This window comes from Somniosus microcephalus, chromosome 5 (genome assembly GCF_052327205.1).
Source record: "Somniosus microcephalus isolate GS21.2 chromosome 5, FLI_Smic_1.0, whole genome shotgun sequence".
Taxonomy (NCBI): Eukaryota; Metazoa; Chordata; class Chondrichthyes; order Squaliformes; family Somniosidae; genus Somniosus; species Somniosus microcephalus.
In genome coordinates this window covers 9,111,638-9,128,766 of record NC_140991.1, presented here as the reverse complement: position 1 = coordinate 9,128,766, position 17,129 = coordinate 9,111,638, and the positions used below count along the sequence as shown (strand labels likewise).

At 54.6% G+C, this 17,129-nt stretch overlaps 1 protein-coding gene across 2 annotated transcripts in view; it reads right to left on the bottom strand.

Annotated features, from left to right (window-relative positions):
* The window catches only part of LOC147116860 (ranBP-type and C3HC4-type zinc finger-containing protein 1-like), a 76,678-nt gene that overhangs the window by 7,585 nt on the left and 51,964 nt on the right, over positions 1-17,129 (bottom strand). For both annotated transcript variants that reach the window (XM_085987277.1, XM_085987278.1), the window contains exons 10-13: positions 15,817-15,928; positions 8,245-8,424; positions 6,091-6,189; positions 2,517-2,660 (exon numbers count right to left, since the gene is read on the bottom strand). In XM_085987277.1, the coding sequence (XP_085843403.1) occupies positions 2,517-2,660; positions 6,091-6,189; positions 8,245-8,424; positions 15,817-15,928 (535 nt within the window). The remainder of the gene's footprint in view (positions 1-2,516; positions 2,661-6,090; positions 6,190-8,244; positions 8,425-15,816; positions 15,929-17,129) is intronic.

The window sequence follows — 17,129 nt, the reverse complement described above, 5'->3', positions numbered from 1 at the left end:
GGAGCAATGGGAGGCTTTCAGAAGGGAGATTGAGATCATACAATGGCAACATGTTCCCGTAAAGGTCAAGAGTGGTTCCAAAAACCACAGGGAACCGTGGATGTCAGGGGATATACGAGAATGGATTAGGAAAAAAAGGAGGGCTTTTGGTAGATACAAAAGGCTAAAGACGGAGGAAGCCCTAGAGGAGTACAAAAAGTGCAGGGGGATACTTAAAAAAGAAATTAGGAGATCAAGGAGGGGCCATGAAATAACACTGGCGAGCAAAATAAAGGAAAATCCGAAGATGTTTTATAAGTATATTAAGGGTAAGAGGATAGCTAGGGAAAAAATAGGGCCCATAAGGGACAAAAGTGGCAATCTGTGTGTGGAGCCGGAAGATGTAGGAGGGGTTCTAAATGAATTTTTTGCTTCTGTTTTCACTATGGAGAAGGACGATGTAGACATAGAAATAGGGCGGGGGGACTGTGATATGCTCGAACATATTAACATCGAGAGGGAGGAGGTATTGGCGGTTTTAGCTGGCCTAAAAATGGATAAATCCCCAGGCCCGGATGAAATGTATCCCAGGCTGCTGTGTGAGGCAAAGGAGGAGATTGCGGGGGCTCTAACACATATATTCAGGACCTCTCTGGCCACAGGGGATGTGCCAGAGGACTGGAGAACCGCTAATGTAGTACCATTATTCAAGAAGGGTAGTAGGGAAAAACCGGGGAACTACAGGCCAGTGAGCCTAACATCAGTGGTAGGAAAATTATTGGAAAAAGTCCTGAGGGACAAAATTTGTCTCCACTTGGAGAGGCAAGGATTAATCAGGGATAGTCAACATGGCTTTGTCAAGGGAAGATCATGTCTGACTAATTTGATTGAATTTTTTGAGGGGGTGACTAGGTGTGTGGATGAGGGTAACGCAGTGGATGTGGTATACATGGATTTCAGGAAGGCCTTCGATAAAGTCCCGCACAGGAGGCTGGTCAAGAAGGTAAGAGCCCATGGAATCCAGGGTGCCTTGGCACATTGGATACAAAACTGGCTTAGTGGCAGAAGGCAGAGGATGATGGTCGAAGGTTGTTTTTGTGACTGGAAGCCTGTGGCCAGTGGGGTACCACAGGGATCGGTGCTGGGTCCCTTGCTGTTTGTGGTCTACATTAATGACTTGGATATGAATGTAAAGGGTATGATCAGTAAGTTCGCGGATGATACAAAAATTGGTAGGGTGGTAAATAGCGAGGAGGGTAGCCTCAGTCTGCAGGACGATATAGATGGGTTGGTCAGATGGGCGGAACAGTGGCAAATGGAATTTAACCCGGAAAAGTGCGAGGTGATGCACTTTGGGGGGACTAACAAGGCAAGGGAATACACAATGAATGGAAAGACCCTAGGCAAGACGGAGGGTCAGAGGGATCTGGGTGTGCAAGTACACAGATCCCTGAAGGCGGCGGAACAGGTGGATAAGGTGGTAAAAAAGGCATATGGGATACTTGCCTTCATTAGCCGAGGCATTGAATATAAGAGCAAGGAGGTTATGATGGAGCTGTACAAAACACTGGTTAGGCCACAGCTGGAATACTGTGTGCAGTTCTGGTCGCCACACTACAGGAAGGATGTGATCGCGTTGGAGAGGGTGCAGAGGAGGTTCACCAGGATGTTACCAGGGCTGGAGCGCTTCAGCTATGAAGAGAGACTGGGCAGATTGGGTTTGTTTTCCTTGGAGCAGAGGAGGCTGAGGGGGGACATGATTGAGGTGTACAAAATTATGAGGGGCAGATAGGATGGATGCTGAGGAGCTTTTTCCCTTAGTAGAGGGGTCAATAACTAGGGGGCATAGATTCAAGGTAAAGGGCGGGAGGTTTAGAGGGGATTTGAGAAAGAACTTTTTCACCCAGAGGGTGGTTGGAGTCTGGAACTCACTGCCTGAAAGGGTTGTGGAGGCAGAAACCCTCACAACATTTAAGAAGCATTTGGATGAGCACTTGAAATGCCATAACATACAAGGCTATGGACCAAATGCTGGAATATGGGATTAGATTAGGCAGGGCTTGATGGCCGGCGCGGACACGATGGGCCGAAGGGCCTCTATCCGTGCTGTATTACTCTATGACTCTATGAACGGAGGTGTTCCGCAAAGCGGTCACCCAATCTGCGTTTGGTCTCCCCAATGCAGAGGAGACCACATCGTGAGTAGCGAATACAGTACACTAGATTGCAAGAAGTACAAGTAAATCGCTGTTTCACCTGGAAGGGGTGTTTGGGGCCCTGGACAGTGGGAAGGGAGGAGGTAAAAGGACAGGTGTTGCATCTCCTGTGCTTACATGGGAAGGTGCCGGGCGAAGAGGACGGGCTGTTAGGGGTGATTGAGGAGTGGACCAGGGGGTCCCAGACCTGAAACGTTAACTCTGTTTCTCTCTCCACGGATGTTGCCTGGCCTGCTGAGTATTTCCAGCATTTTCTGTTGTTATTTCAGATTTCCAGCATCCGCAGTATTTTGCTATTGGCTTGTTGTTAAGACAGCTTACCCCACGCCCCCAGCGGTATCCCTTGGTAACCCAGCAGATCTCGGTGTGACAGACTGGGCACCTTATCCAATCACACCCGTCCTTCTTCTGGACTATTATCTTACACTTCGGGCAATGCATTGCCTCTCCCGTCTGAACCATTGTCTGTAAGGTGGAAACGTTCATTGTTAGTACTGTTGATACATTTGTAAAGAATTTCTCTCCTGCCCTTCTCCAAGACGTTGCCTGATATCGTACTTCCACCTCCGTAACATCGCCCGTCTCCACCCCTCCCTCAGCTCATCTGCTGCTGAAACCCTCATCCATGATTTTGTTACCTCCTGACTTGACTGTACCTGGCCGGCCTCTCATCTTCCACCCTCCATAACTTCAGCTCATCCAAAACTCGGCTGCCCCGTGTCCTAACTCACACCCAGTCCTGTTCACCTATCACCCACTGTGCTCACTGCCCCGTGTCCTAACTCGCACCCAGTCCCGTTCACCCATCACCCCCTGTACTCACTGCCCCGTGTCCTAACTCACACCCAGTCCCGTTCACCCATCACCCCCTGTGCTCACTGCCCCGTGTCCTAACTCACACCCAGTCCCGTTCACCCATCACCCCCTGTGCTCACTGCCCCGTGTCCTAACTCGCACCCAGTCCCGTTCACCCATCACCCCCTGTACTCACTGCCCCGTGTCCTAACTCACACCCAGTCCCGTTCACCCATCACCCGCTGTGCTCACTGCCCCGTGTCCTAACTCACACCCAGTCCCGTTCACCCATCACCCCCTGTGCTCACTGCCCCGTGTCCTAACTCACACCCAGTCCCGTTCACCCATCACCCGCTGTGCTCACTGCCCCGTGTCCTAACTCACACCCAGTCCCGTTCACCCATCACCCCCTGTGCTCACTGCCCTGTGTCCTAACTCACACCCAGTCCCGTTCACCCATCACCCCTGTGCTCCCTGCCCCGTGTCCTAACTCACACCCAGTCCCATTCACCCATCACCCCCCGTGCTCACTGCCCGTGTCCTAACTCACACCCAGTCCCGTTCACCCATCACCCGCTGTGCTCACTGCCCCGTGTCCTAACTCACACCCAGTCCCGTTCACCCATCACCCCCTGTGCTCACTGCCCTGTGTCCTAACTCACACCCAGTCCCGTTCACCCATCACCCCTGTGCTCCCTGCCCCGTGTCCTAACTCACACCCAGTCCCATTCACCCATCACCCCCCGTGCTCACTGCCCGTGTCCTAACTCACACCCAGTCCCGTTCACCCATCACCCGCTGTGCTCACTGCCCCGTGTCCTAACTCACACCCAGTCCCGATCACCCATCACCCCCTGTGCTCACTGCCCCGTGTCCTAACTCGCACCCAGTCCCGTTCACCCATCACCCCCTGTGCTCACTGCCCCGTGTCCTGACTCGCACCCAGTCCCGTTCACCCATCACCCCCTGTGCTCACTGCCCCGTGTCCTAACTCGCACCCAGTCCCGTTCACCCATCACCCCCTGTGCTCACTGCCCCGTGTCCTGACTCGCACCCAGTCCCGTTCACCCATCACCCCCTGTGCTCACTGCCCCGTGTCCTAACTCACACCCAGTCCCGTTCACCCATCACCCCCTGTGCTCACTGCCCCGTGTCCTAACTCGCACCCAGTCCCGTTCACCCATCACCCCGTGCTCACTGCCCCGTGTCCTAACTCGCACCAAGTCCCGTTCACCCATCACCCCCTGTGCTCACTGCCCCGTGTCCTAACTCACTCCCAGTCCTGTTCACCCATCACCCCCTGTGCTCACTGCCCCGTGTCCTAACTCACACCCAGTCCCGTTCACCCATCACCCCCTGTGCTCACTGCCCCGTGTCCTAACTCACACCCAGTCCCGTTCACCCATCACCCCCTGTGCTCACTGCCCCGTGTCCTAACTCGCACCCAGTCCCGTTCACCCATCACCCCGTGCTCACTGCCCCGTGTCCTAACTCGCACCAAGTCCCGTTCACCCATCACCCCCTGTGCTCACTGCCCCGTGTCCTAACTCACTCCCAGTCCTGTTCACCCATCACCCCCTGTGCTCACTGCCCCGTGTCCTAACTCACACCCAGTCCCGTTCACCCATCACCCCCTGTGCTCACTGCCCCGTGTCCTAACTCACACCCAGTCCCGTTCACCCATCACCCCCTGTGCTCACTGCCCCGTGTCCTAACTCGCACCCAGTCCCGTTCACCCATCACCCCGTGCTCACTGCCCCGTGTCCTAACTCACACCCAGTCCCGTTCACCCATCACCCACTGTGCTCACTGCCCCGTGTCCTAACTCACACCCAGTCCCGTTCACCCATCACCCCCTGTACTCACTGCCCCGTGTCCTAACTCACACCCAGTCCCGTTCACCCATCACCCACTGTGCTCACTGCCCCGTGTCCTAACTCACACCCAGTCCCGCTCACCCATCACCCCGTGCTCACTGCCCCGTGTCCTAACTCACACCCAGTCCCGTTCACCCATCACCCCCTGTGCTCACTGCCCCATATCCTAACGCACACCCAGTCCCGTTCACCCATCACCCCCTGTGCTCACTGCCCCGTGTCCTAACTCACACCCAGTCCCGTTCACCCATCACCCCCTGTGCTCACTGCCCTGTGTCCTAACTCACACCCAGTCCCGTTCACCCATCACCCCCTGTGCTCACTGCCCCGTGTCCTAACTCGCACCCAGTCCCGTTCACCCATCACCCCCTGTGCTCGCTGACCTACACTGGCTCCGGCTCGGCCTCCATTTTAAAATTCTCACCCTTGGCGTTCAAATCCCACCGTGGCCTCGCTCCGCCCCGCCCCATCTCTGTAATCTCCTTCAGCCCGACAACCCTCGGAGATCTCTGCACTCCTCCAATTCTGGCCTCTTGGTGGCCGTGCCCTCACCTGCCGAGGTCCTAAGCTTTGGAATTCCCTCCCTAAACCTCTCCGCCTCGCTACCACTCCCTCCTTAAGACACTCCTTAAAACCTGCCTCTTCAACCAACCTTGTGGTCATCTGCCCTAACATGTGCCTCAACGTCTGATAATCGCTCCTGTGAAGCACCTTGGGATGTTTTACTACATTAAAGGCACTCTATAAATGCAAGTTGTTGTTGTTGTTGTACTTGGGACCATGATGGGAACGGGAAAGGCGGGGGGTGTGGAAGGGCTGGAAGCAGCGAATGGGTTAACGGTCTCCGCCAACGTTGCCTTGTCTTAAAAAATGTTAAACTCCCTGATCTCCTCCAACATTTCTATTTCCGGACCTCCTTTTCCTTTGGACTCTCTACAAAGCCCAAACCATTCCAAGGCTTGAATCCTGCTCCCATATCTGGGGAGGCTCTTCTCACCCCTCCCTCACACTCCATCACAGGGTAGAAGTAAAGAAACGTAGCCGTTTCACATGGTCCTCCTCTTTGCTGTGTTGGAATCAAGACTCATCGCCTGCAGTCTCCTACTCTAACTCCTACTTTCCCTGGATCCCAAAACTGTGTAACTCCATGTTTCCGCCTGCCTTCCCATCCTCCTAGAGTCCACGAGCCGGTTAAAGCCCAAGGGGTGGTGTCTCTGCTGTACCTTCAGCATCTCTGTAGTGCGGCGCGCAGCGGAATCATTCAGGGCCCTGCTACGCAAGTCGTCCTGGTATTGTTTGCAGTTCATTCCGTCGTGGATTGCCTGCGAGGAGAGGGGGAGGGAGGGGGGAAAAGACAAAGTGAAACGGGTGGCACTGGTCAGGCATGCTGAGGCAGCACGGAGACAGGACACGGTGTGAGGCCCTGGAAGAGGCTGCACGATGGCCCATCAACGAGACTGGGTCTCTGGCCAGAGAGGGTTAATCCCATACCCTTTAATATCCCACCCAGTCTAATCCCACTCTCCCCCTCACTCCCCGTACCCTTTAATATCTCACCCAGTCTAATCCCACTCTCCCCTCACCCCCCGCACCCTTTAATATCCCACCCAGTCTAATCCCACTCTCCCCCTCCCCTTTAATATCCCACCCAGTCTAATCCCGCTCTCCCCCTCACTCCCCACACCCTTTAATATCCCACCCAGTCTAATCCCACTCTCCCCCTCACTCCCCACACCCTTTAATATCCCACCCAGTCTAATCCCACTCTCCTGCTCATTCCCCGTACCCTTTAATATCCCACCCAGTCTAATCCCACTCTCCTGCTCATTCCCCGTACCCTTTAATATCCCACCCAGTCTAATCCCACTCTCCCCCTCACTCCCCGTACCCTTTAATATCCCACCCAGTCTAATCCCACTCTCCCCCTCACTCCGCACACCCTTTAATATCCCACCCAGTCTAATCCCACTCTCCCCCTCACTCCCCATACCCTTTAATATCCCACCCAGTCTAATCCCACTCTCCCGCTCATTCCCCGTACCCTTTAATATCCCACCCAGTCTAATCCCGCTCTCCCCCTCACTCCCCGTACCCTTTAATATCCCACCCAGTCTAATCCCACTCTCCCCCTCACTCCCCATACCCTTTAATATCCCACCCAGTATAATCCCACTCTCCCCCTCACTCCCCATACCCTTTAATATCCCACCCAGTCTAATCCCACTCTCCCCCTCACTCCCCGCACCCTTTAATATCTCACCCAGTCTAATCCCACTCTCCTGCTCACTCCCCACACCCTTTAATATCCCACCCAGTCTAATCCCACTCTCCCCCTCACTCCCCACACCCTTTAATATCCCACCCAGTCTAATCCCACTCTCCCCCTCACTCCCCACACCCTTTAATATCCCACCCAGTCTAATCCCACTCTCCCCCTCACTCCCCACACCCTTTAATATCCCACCCAGTCTAATCCCACTCTCCTGCTCACTCCCCACACCATTTAATAATTAGCTGGCACAGGAAGTAGTATAGACAGGAGCAGGAAGTTGCAAAGGGACTTTGATAGACTGAGTGAGTGAGCAAAACTGTGGCAGATAGAGTTCAATGTGTTGAAGTGTGAGGTCATCCACTTCAGTCTGATTAAAGACCAATCAGCGTATTTTCTAAATGGCGAGAGATTAGTGCAGAGGAGCAGAGAGATTTAGGGATCCATGTACAGAAATCACTAAAACCTAGTGGACAGATACAAAAAATAATTAAAAACGCTAATGGAATGTTGGCCTTCATCTCGAGGGGTCTGGATTACAAAGGGCAGGAAGCGATGCTTCAGTTGTTTAAAGCTCCGGTTACACCCCATTTTGAGCACTGGGTTCAGTTCTGGGCCCCGCCCCTCAGGAAGGATATATTGGCCTTGGAGGGGGGCAGCCCAGATTCACCAGAACGATACCGGGGCTAAAAGGGTTAAATTATCAGGACAAATCATGGAATCTTTTACGTGCATCCAAGAGAGCAGACGGGACCTCGGTTTAACATCCCATCTGAAAGACGGCACCACCGACAGTGCAGCGCTCCCACATTACTGCCCCTCCGACAGTGCAGCGCTCCCTCAGTACTGCCCCTCCGACAGTGCAGCGCTCCCTCAGTACTGCCCCTCTGACAGTGCAGCGCTCCCTCAGTACTGCCCCTCCGACAGTGCGGCGCTCCCTCACTACTGCCCCTCCGACAGTGCGGCGCTCCCTCAGTCTGCCCCTCCGACAGTGCAGCGCTCCCTCAGTACTGCCCCTCCGACAGTGCAGTGCTCCCTCAGTACTGCCCCTCCGACAGTGCAGTGCTGGGTGAGTTTAATGGTCTGGGCTGAACTTGCTGAGCTTCACCTTGCAGAGGAGACAATTGAGCTTCGAGCAGATGGGGCAGCGGAACTCATTGACTGCGTCCTCGTAGATACACCAGCCCTTGCAGTCGGCGGTCTTGCAGTGGTAACTGTTGCCGCTGCTGCTCTCTGCGACACTCACACTACGATCCAGGAATTTATCATAATCGTCGAGGGAAACCAGCTGAGGTATAAATCAAACAGCGTGTGCTTATTACAGTGATACCCATGTCCTAACTCACACCAAGTCCCGTTCACCCATCACCCCGCGGCTCACTGCCCCGTGTCCTAACACAAAAACAGTCCCGTTCACCCATCACCCCCTGTGCTCACTGCCCCGTGTCCTAACTCACACCCAGTCCCGTTCACCCATCACCCCCTGTGCTCACTGCCCCGTGTCCTAACTCACACCCAGTCCCGTTCACCCATCACCCCGTGCTCACTGCCCCGTGTCCTAACTCACACCCAGTCCCGTTCACCCATCACCCCCTGTGCTCACTGCCCCGTGTCCTAACTCACACCCAGTCCCGTTCACCCATCACCCCAAGTGCTCACTGCCCCGTGTCCTAACTCACACCCAGTCCCGTTCACCCATCACCCCCTGTGCTCACTGCTCCGTGTCCTAACTCACACCCAGTCCCGTTCACCCATCACCCCGTGCTCACTGCCCCGTGTCCTAACTCACACCCAGTCCCGTTCACCCATCACCCCCTGTGCTCACTGCCCCGTGTCCTAACTCACACCCAGTCCCGTTCACCCATCACCCCCTGTGCTTACTGCCCCGTGTCCTAACTCACACCCAGTCCCGTTCACCCATCACCCCCTGTGCTCACTGCCCCGTGTCCTAACTCACACCCAGTCCCGTTCACCCATCACCCCCTGTGCTCACTGCCCCGTGTCCTAACTCACACCCAGTCCCGTTCACCCATCACCCCCTGTGCTCACTGACCCGTGTCCTAACTCACACCCAGTCCCATTCACCCATCACCCCCTGTGCTCACTGACCCGTGTCCTAACTCACACCCAGTCCCGTTCACCCATCACCCCGTGCTCACTGCCCTGTGTCGTAACTCACACCCAGTCCCGTTCACCCATCACCCCCTGTGCTCACTGCCCCGTGTCCTAACTCACACCCAGTCCCGCTCACCCATCACCCCCTGTGCTCACTGCCCCGTGTCCTAACTCACACCTAGTCCCGTTCACCCATCACCCCCTGTGCTCACTGCCCCGTGTCCTAACTCACACCCAGTCCCGTTCACCCATCACCCCAAGTGCTCACTGCCCCGTGTCCTAACTCACACCCAGTCCCGTTCACCCATCACCCCCTGTGCTCACTGCCCCGTGTCCTAACTCACACCCAGTCCCGTTCACCCATCACCCCCTCTGCTCACTGCCCCGTGTCCTAACTCACAGCCAGTCCCGTTCACCCATCACCCCCTGTGCTCTCTGCCCCGTGTCCTAACTCACACCCAGTCCCGTTCACCCATCACCCCTTGTGCTCACTGCCCCGTGTCCTAACTCGCACCAAGTGCCGTTCACCCATCACCCCCTGTGCTCACTGCCCCGTGTAAATCCGGATAAATCCCCCGGACCTGATGGCCTACATCCGAGGGTCTTGAGAGAAGTGGCGGTAGGGATTGTGGATGCATTGGTGATTATTTTCCAGAACTCCCTGGACTCAGGAAAGGTCCCGGCAGATTGGAAAACTGCTAATGTAACACCCTTATTTAAGAAGGGAAGTAGACAAAAAGCTGGAAACTATAGACCAGTTAGCCTAACATCTGTGGTTGGCAAAATGTTGGAGTCCATTATTAAGGAAACAGTAACAGAGTATTTGGATAAACATAATTTAATAGGACAGAGTCAGCATGGTTTTACGAAGGGGAAGTCATGTTTGACAAATTTGCTCGAATTCTTTGAGGATGTAACATGCAGGGTGGATAAAGGGGAACCAGTGGATGTAGTGTATTTGGACTTCCAAAAGGCATTTGACAAGGTTCCACACAAAAGATTACTGACCAAGATAAGAAATCACGGGATTGGGGGTAATATACTGGCATGGGTGGAAGATTGGCTATCTAACAGAAAACAAAGAGTTGAGATAAATGGTTCGTTCTCGGGCTGGCAATCAGTAACTAGTGGTGTTCCGCAGGGGTCAGTGCTGGGACCCCAACTCTTTACAATCTATATTAACGATTTGGAGGAAGGGACCGAGTGCAACATATCCAAGTTTGCCGATGATACAAAGATGGGAGGGAAAGCAGTGAGTGAGGAGGACATAAAAAACCTGCAAAAGGACATAGACAGGCTAAGTGAGTGGGCAGAGATTTGGCAGATGCAATATAATGTTGGAAAGTGTGAGGTTATGCACTTTGGCAGAAAAAATCAAAGAGCAAGTTATTATCTAAATGAAGAGAAACTGCAAAGTGCTACAGTACAAAGGGATCTGGGGGTCCTGGTGCATGAAACACAAAAAGTTAGTATGCAGGTGCAGCAGGTGATCAGGAAGGCCAATGGAATTTTGGCTTTTATTGCGAGGGGGATGGAGTATAAAAACAGGGAAGTCTTGCTGCAGTTATACAGGGTATTGGTGAGGCCACACCTGGAATACTGCGTGCAGTTTTGGTTTTCATATTTAAGAAAAGATATACTTGCTCTCGAGGCGGTTCAGAGAAGGTTCACTAGGTTGATTCCGGAGATGAGGGGGTTGACGTATGAGGAAAGGTTGAGTAGGTTGGGACTCTACTCATTGGAGTTCAGAAGAATGAGAGGCGATCTTATCGAAACATATAAGATTGTGAGGGGGCTTGATCGGGTGGATGCGGTGAGGATGTTTCCACTGATGGGTGAGACTAGAACTAGGGGGCATAATCTTAGAATAAGGGGCTGCCCTTTCAAAACTGAGATGAGGAGAAACTTCTTCACTCAGAGGGTAATAAATCTATGGAATTTGCTACCCGAGAGAGCTGCGGAAGCTGCAACATTAAATAAACTTAAAATGGAGATAGACATTTTCCTAGCTGATAAGGGAATTAGGGGTTACGGGGAGAGGGCAGGGAAGTGGACGTGAGTCTAGATTCGGATCAGCCATGATCCTATTAAATGGCGGAGCAGGCCCGAGGGGCCGTATGGCCTACTCCTGCTCCTACTTCTTATGTTCTTATGTCCTAACTCGCACCAAATCCCGTTCACCCATCACCCCCTGTGCTCACTGCCCCGTGTCCTAACTCGCACCCAGTCCCGTTCACCCATCACCCCGTGCTCACTGCCCCGTGTCCTAACTCACACCCAGTCCCGTTCACCCATCACCCCCTGTGCTCACTGCCCCGTGTCCTAACTCACACCCAGTCCCGTTCACTCATCACCCCGTGCTCACTGCCCCGTGTCCTAACTCGCACCCAGTCCCGTTCACCCATCACCCCTGTGCTCACTGCCCCGTGTCCTAACTCACACCCAGTCCCGTTCACCCATCACCCCCTGTGCTCACTGCCCCGTGTCCTAACTCACACATAGTCCCGTTCACCCATCACCCCCTGTGCTCACTGCCCCGTGTCCTAACTCACACCCAGTCCCGTTCACCCATCACCCCTGTGCTCACTGCCCCGTGTCCTAACTCACACCCAGTCCCCTTCACCCATCGCCCCCTGTGCTCACTGCCCCGTGTCCTAACTCACACCCAGTCCCGTTCACCCATCACCCCCTGTGCTCGCTGCCCCGTGTCCTAACTCACACCCAGTCCCGTTCACCCATCACCCCCTCTGCTCGCTGCCCCGTGTCCTAACTCACACCCAGTCCCGTTCACCCATCACCCCCTGTGCTCACTGCCCCGTGTCCTAACTCACACCCAGTCCCGTTCACCCATCACCCACTGTGCTCACTGCCCCGTGTCCTAACTCGCACCCAGTCCCGTTCACCCATCACCCCGTGCTCACTGCCCCGTGTCCTAACTCACACCCAGTCCCGTTCACCCATCACCCCCTGTGCTCCCTGCCCCGTGTCCTAACTCACACCCAGTCCCGTTCACCCATCACCCCCTGTGCTCGCTGCCCCGTGTCCTAACTCACACCCAGTCCAGTTCACCCATCACCCCCCGTGCTCACTGCCCCGTGTCCTAACTCGCACCCAGTCCCGTTCACCCATCACCCCCTGTGCTCACTGCCCCGTGTCCTAACTCACACCCAGTCCCGTTCACCCATCACCCCCTGTACTCACTGCCCCGTGTCCTAACTCGCACCCAGTCCCGTTCACCCATCACCTCCTGTGCTCACTGCCCCGTGTCCTAACTCACACCCAGTCCCGTTCACCCATCACCCCCTGTGCTCACTGCCCCGTGTCCTAACTCACACCCAGTCCCGTTCACCCATCACCCCCTGTGCTCACTGCCCCGTGTCCTAACTCACACCCAGTCCCGTTCACCCATCACCCCCTGTGCTCACTGCCCGTGTCCTAACTCACACCCAGTCCCGTTCACCCATCACCCCCTGTGCTCACTGCCCCGTGTCCTAACTCACACCCAGTCCCGTTCACCCATCACCCCCTGTGCTCACTGCCCCGTGTCCTAACTCGCACCGAGTCCCGTTCACCCATCACCCCCTGTGCTCACTGCCCCGTGTCCTAACTCACACCCAGTCCCGTTCACCCATCACCCCCTGTGCTCACTGCCCCGTGTCCTAACTCGCACCCAGTCCCGTTCACCCATCACCCCCTGTGCTCACTGCCCCGTGTCCTAACTCACACCCAGTCCCGTTCACCCATCACCCCCTGTGCTCACTGCCCGTGTCCTAACTCACACCCAGTCCCGTTCACCCATCACCCCCTGTGCTCACTGCCCCGTGTCCTAACTCACACCCAGTCCCGTTCACCCATCACCCCCTGTGCTCACTGCCCCGTGTCCTAACTCGCACCGAGTCCCGTTCACCCATCACCCCCTGTGCTCACTGCCCCGTGTCCTAACTCACACCCAGTCCCGTTCACCCATCACCCCCTGTGCTCACTGCCCCGTGTCCTAACTCGCACCCAGTCCCGTTCACCCATCACCCCCTGTGCTCACTGCCCCGTGTCCTAACTCACACCCAGTCCCGTTCACCCATCACCCCCTGTGCTCCCTGCCCCGTGTCCTAACTCACACCCAGTCCCGTTCACCCATCACCCCCTGTGCTCACTGCCCCGTGTCCTAACTCACACCCAGTCCCGTTCACCCATCACCCCCTGTGCTCACTGCCCGTGTCCTAACTCACACCCAGTCCCGTTCACCCATCACCCCCTGTGCTCACTGCCCCGTGTCCTAACTCACACCCAGTCCCGTTCACCCATCACCCCCTGTGCTCACTGCCCCGTGTCCTAACTCACACCCAGTCCCGTTCACCCATCACCCCCTCTGCTCACTGACCTACATTGGCTCCCGGTCCGCCACCGCCTCCATTTTTAAATTTTCATCCTTGCTTTCAAATCCCTCGGCCCTCCCTCTCTCTGTAACCTCCTCCAGCCCCACAACCCTCCGAGATCTCTGCGCTCCTCCAATTCTGGCCTCTTGAGCATCCCTGATTTTAATCGCTCCACCATTGAACATTAGAACATAAGAAACAGCAGCAGGAGTCGGCCAGTCGACCCCTCGAGCCTGCTCCGCCATTCAATGAGATCATGGCTGATCCACTCTCGGCCTCAACTCCACTTTCCCGCTCTCTCCCCATTCCCCTCGACTCCCCCGTAGTTCAAATGTCTGTCAATCTCCGCCTTGAATATATTCACTGACTCCGCCTCCACAGCTCTCTGGGGGAGAGAATTCCAAAGATTCACCACCCTCAGAGAGAAGGAATTCCTTCTCATCTCCGTCTTATTCTGAAACTATGCCCCCTAGTTCTAGATACCCCCACGAGGGGAAACATCCTCTCAGCATCCACCCTGTCAATCCCCCTCAGAATCTTATATGTTTCAATAAGATCCCCTCTCATTCTTCTAAACTCCAATGAGTTTAGGCCCAACTTGCTCAACCTTTCGTCATACATCAACCCTTCATCCCAGGAATCAACCTCGTGAACCTTCTCTGAACTGCCTCCAATGCAAGTATATCCTTCCTTAAATACGGAGACCAAAACTGTACGCAGTACTCAAGGTGTGGTCTCATTGGCGGCCGTGCCTTCAGCTGCCGAGGTCCTAAGCTCTGGAATTCCCTCCCTAAACCTCTCCGCCTCGCTACCTCTCTCTCCTCCTTTAAGACGCTCCTTAAACCTACCTCTTTGACCAAGCTTTTGGTCACCTGCCCTAATGTCTCCTCATGTGGCTCGGTGTCAAATTTTGTCTGATAATCGCTCCTGTGAAGCGCCGTGGGATGTTTTACTATGTTAAAGGCGCTGTATAAATGCAAGTTGTTGGTTAAAGATCGCTTAGTTATTGCAACCCCCGCGTTTTGTTAATCCAATAATAATTTTGATGATTAGCGCAGGTCCGAGGTAATGGTTGTCTCTCCTTGGGCTGGCTCAGAGACAAACACTAGTGTTTCGGCAATCGAACTACAAGGTGGTCAGGGGCGGCACGAGTTTCCTCACTCTTCTTCTAGATCCACTTACCCCTTGATGGGGTACGGTTCCACAGGGATCAGAGACCTCTGGTACCACCTCAGGCAACAGTCGCAGTGAATGCTGGCGGGCTATTTAACTGCAGGAGGGCATCACAGCCCGAGCTCCCAGCTGTCCTCACCTGACGGCCACACTTTGGAGCGGGGCGCGGTGGACTGTGGTCAGGGGAGCAGAGATCTTGGAAGATTTATTCCCCTCCTCCCGGCCAGGGGTGTTGAGGCCAACTCCAGCGTCAGCCGCGGTCATTAACTTGCTTTGATGGTGTTCCTTCCTTACCTCTGGAACCGGGGGGGCAGGTTGGGGAGAGGGGTCGGAGCGTGAGTGGCCCCGAGATCTAGAGGTCACTCACCGCTCGGGTCTCCACCCCCCCAGTTCCAGAGGTCACTCACCCTCTGACCCCTCCCCCCAGTTCAAGAGATCACTCACGCTCCGACCCCTCCCCCCAGTTCCAGAGGTCACTCACCCCCTGACCCCTTCACCCCCAGTTCCAGAGCCCTCTCACCCCCTGACCCCTTCACCCCCAGTTCCAGAGGTCACTCACCCTCTGACCTCTCCCCCCACTTCCAGAGGTCACTCACCCTCTGACCTCTCCCCCCAGTTCCAGAGGTCACTCACCACTTGGACTCCTCCTCCCAGTTCCAGAGGTCGGTCACACCCTCTGACCTCTCCCCCCAGTTCCAGAGATTACTCACCCTCTGACCTCTCCCCCCAGTTCCAGAGGTCACTCACGCTCCAACCTCTCCCTCCAGTTCCAGAGGTCACTCACCGCTCTGACCTCTCCCCCCAGTTCCAGAGGTCACTCACCCTCTGACCTCTCCCCCCAGTTCCAGAGGTCACTCACCCTCTGACCTCTCCCCGCAGTTCCAGAGGTCACTCACTGCTCCGCCCCTTCACCCCTTCACCCCCAGTTCCAGAGGTCACTCACTGCTCCGCCCCTTCATCCCCAGTTCCAGAGGTCACTCACCCTCTGACCTCTCCCCCCAGTTCCAGAGGTCACTCACCGCTCGGATCTCCCGCTCCTGGAGTTTGCTATCACACGCGTAGCTGTCATCTCGATAGGGGCAGGGCACCTGTGGGTCGGTGCAGCTGCGAATCAGCTGCTTCAGGCAGTCCCTGCGGACAGCAATCAGGCAGAACCAGGATTAGTGATCTTCCATTTGTAAAATCTTTATTTATCCCCACCTCCACCTTTCACCAGAATGAAGGAGGCCATTCGGCCCATCTTGGTTCACCCATCCAGACAGGCCCATTTAAGCCCCCCAATTGGTTCCTGGGTGATCCCAGAGTCCCCAGCTCCACCAATCTATCCACGTATTCATTTCCAAGTGTTGGTCAATCTTTCTGACAAGTATTACTGCTATCAATCCTAATCTCAGTCAGAAGGTTGTGGGTTCGAGTCCCACTCCAGAGACTTGAGCACAAAAATCTAGGCTGACACTCCCAGTGCAGTACTGAGGGAGCGCTGCACTGTCAGAGATGCTGTCTTTCAGATGAGACTTTAAACCGAGGCCCCGTCTGCTCTCTCAGGTGGATGTAAAAGATCCCGTGGCACTATTTGAAGAGGCGTGTCCTGGCCAATAATTATCCCTCAACCATAGAATGATACAGTGCAGAAGGAAGCCATTGTGCCTGTACCAGCTCTTTAAAAGAGCTCTCTATTCCCCCTGTTCTTTTTCTATAGCTCTACATACATGATGGGGGAAAATGTGCAATGTATTATCACATGGTTTGTCACATGGCTTAGTATGAGCATGCTCAGTTCGTTCCGGCCTAATAAAGCAAGCACATGGACTCGCAACTCATCGTGTCTCTGTCCTTCATTTGTTCCACCCACATATATTACATTTTGGCGATGAGGATGGAATCCCAAAACCACTTTTAGGGATCATGGAAGGACACAGTGTTCAACCTTTGAGTGGACAAGCTTAAGGTGAATTTGTGACACCTAAACTGAATTTTTGCGATGTTTTACCGTTAATGCTCATGCAGAATTGTGTGTGCTTCGCCTTCATGTGTATGTAGACACAGAAACAGCGGCATTGATTCTCACAGGTACACAGGTAGCGTGCCGAGTCACTGTTCAACGGGATCGGGACAATCATGGCCACACCTACAGGATTCATTGGAAGCCTCGGCACGTGTGACTAAGCTCGTGAACCATTCCGTTCTTAGATTGAGCGGATGGAGATGTTTTTTTAGGGCCAATAACATTATTGAGACTGAAGGTGCAGATGAGAATGTTCAAGCTCAAAATAAAGTAATTCGTGAACGGAAGAAAGCAATTTTTCTAACGGAGATCGGGCCAGCTGTCTAC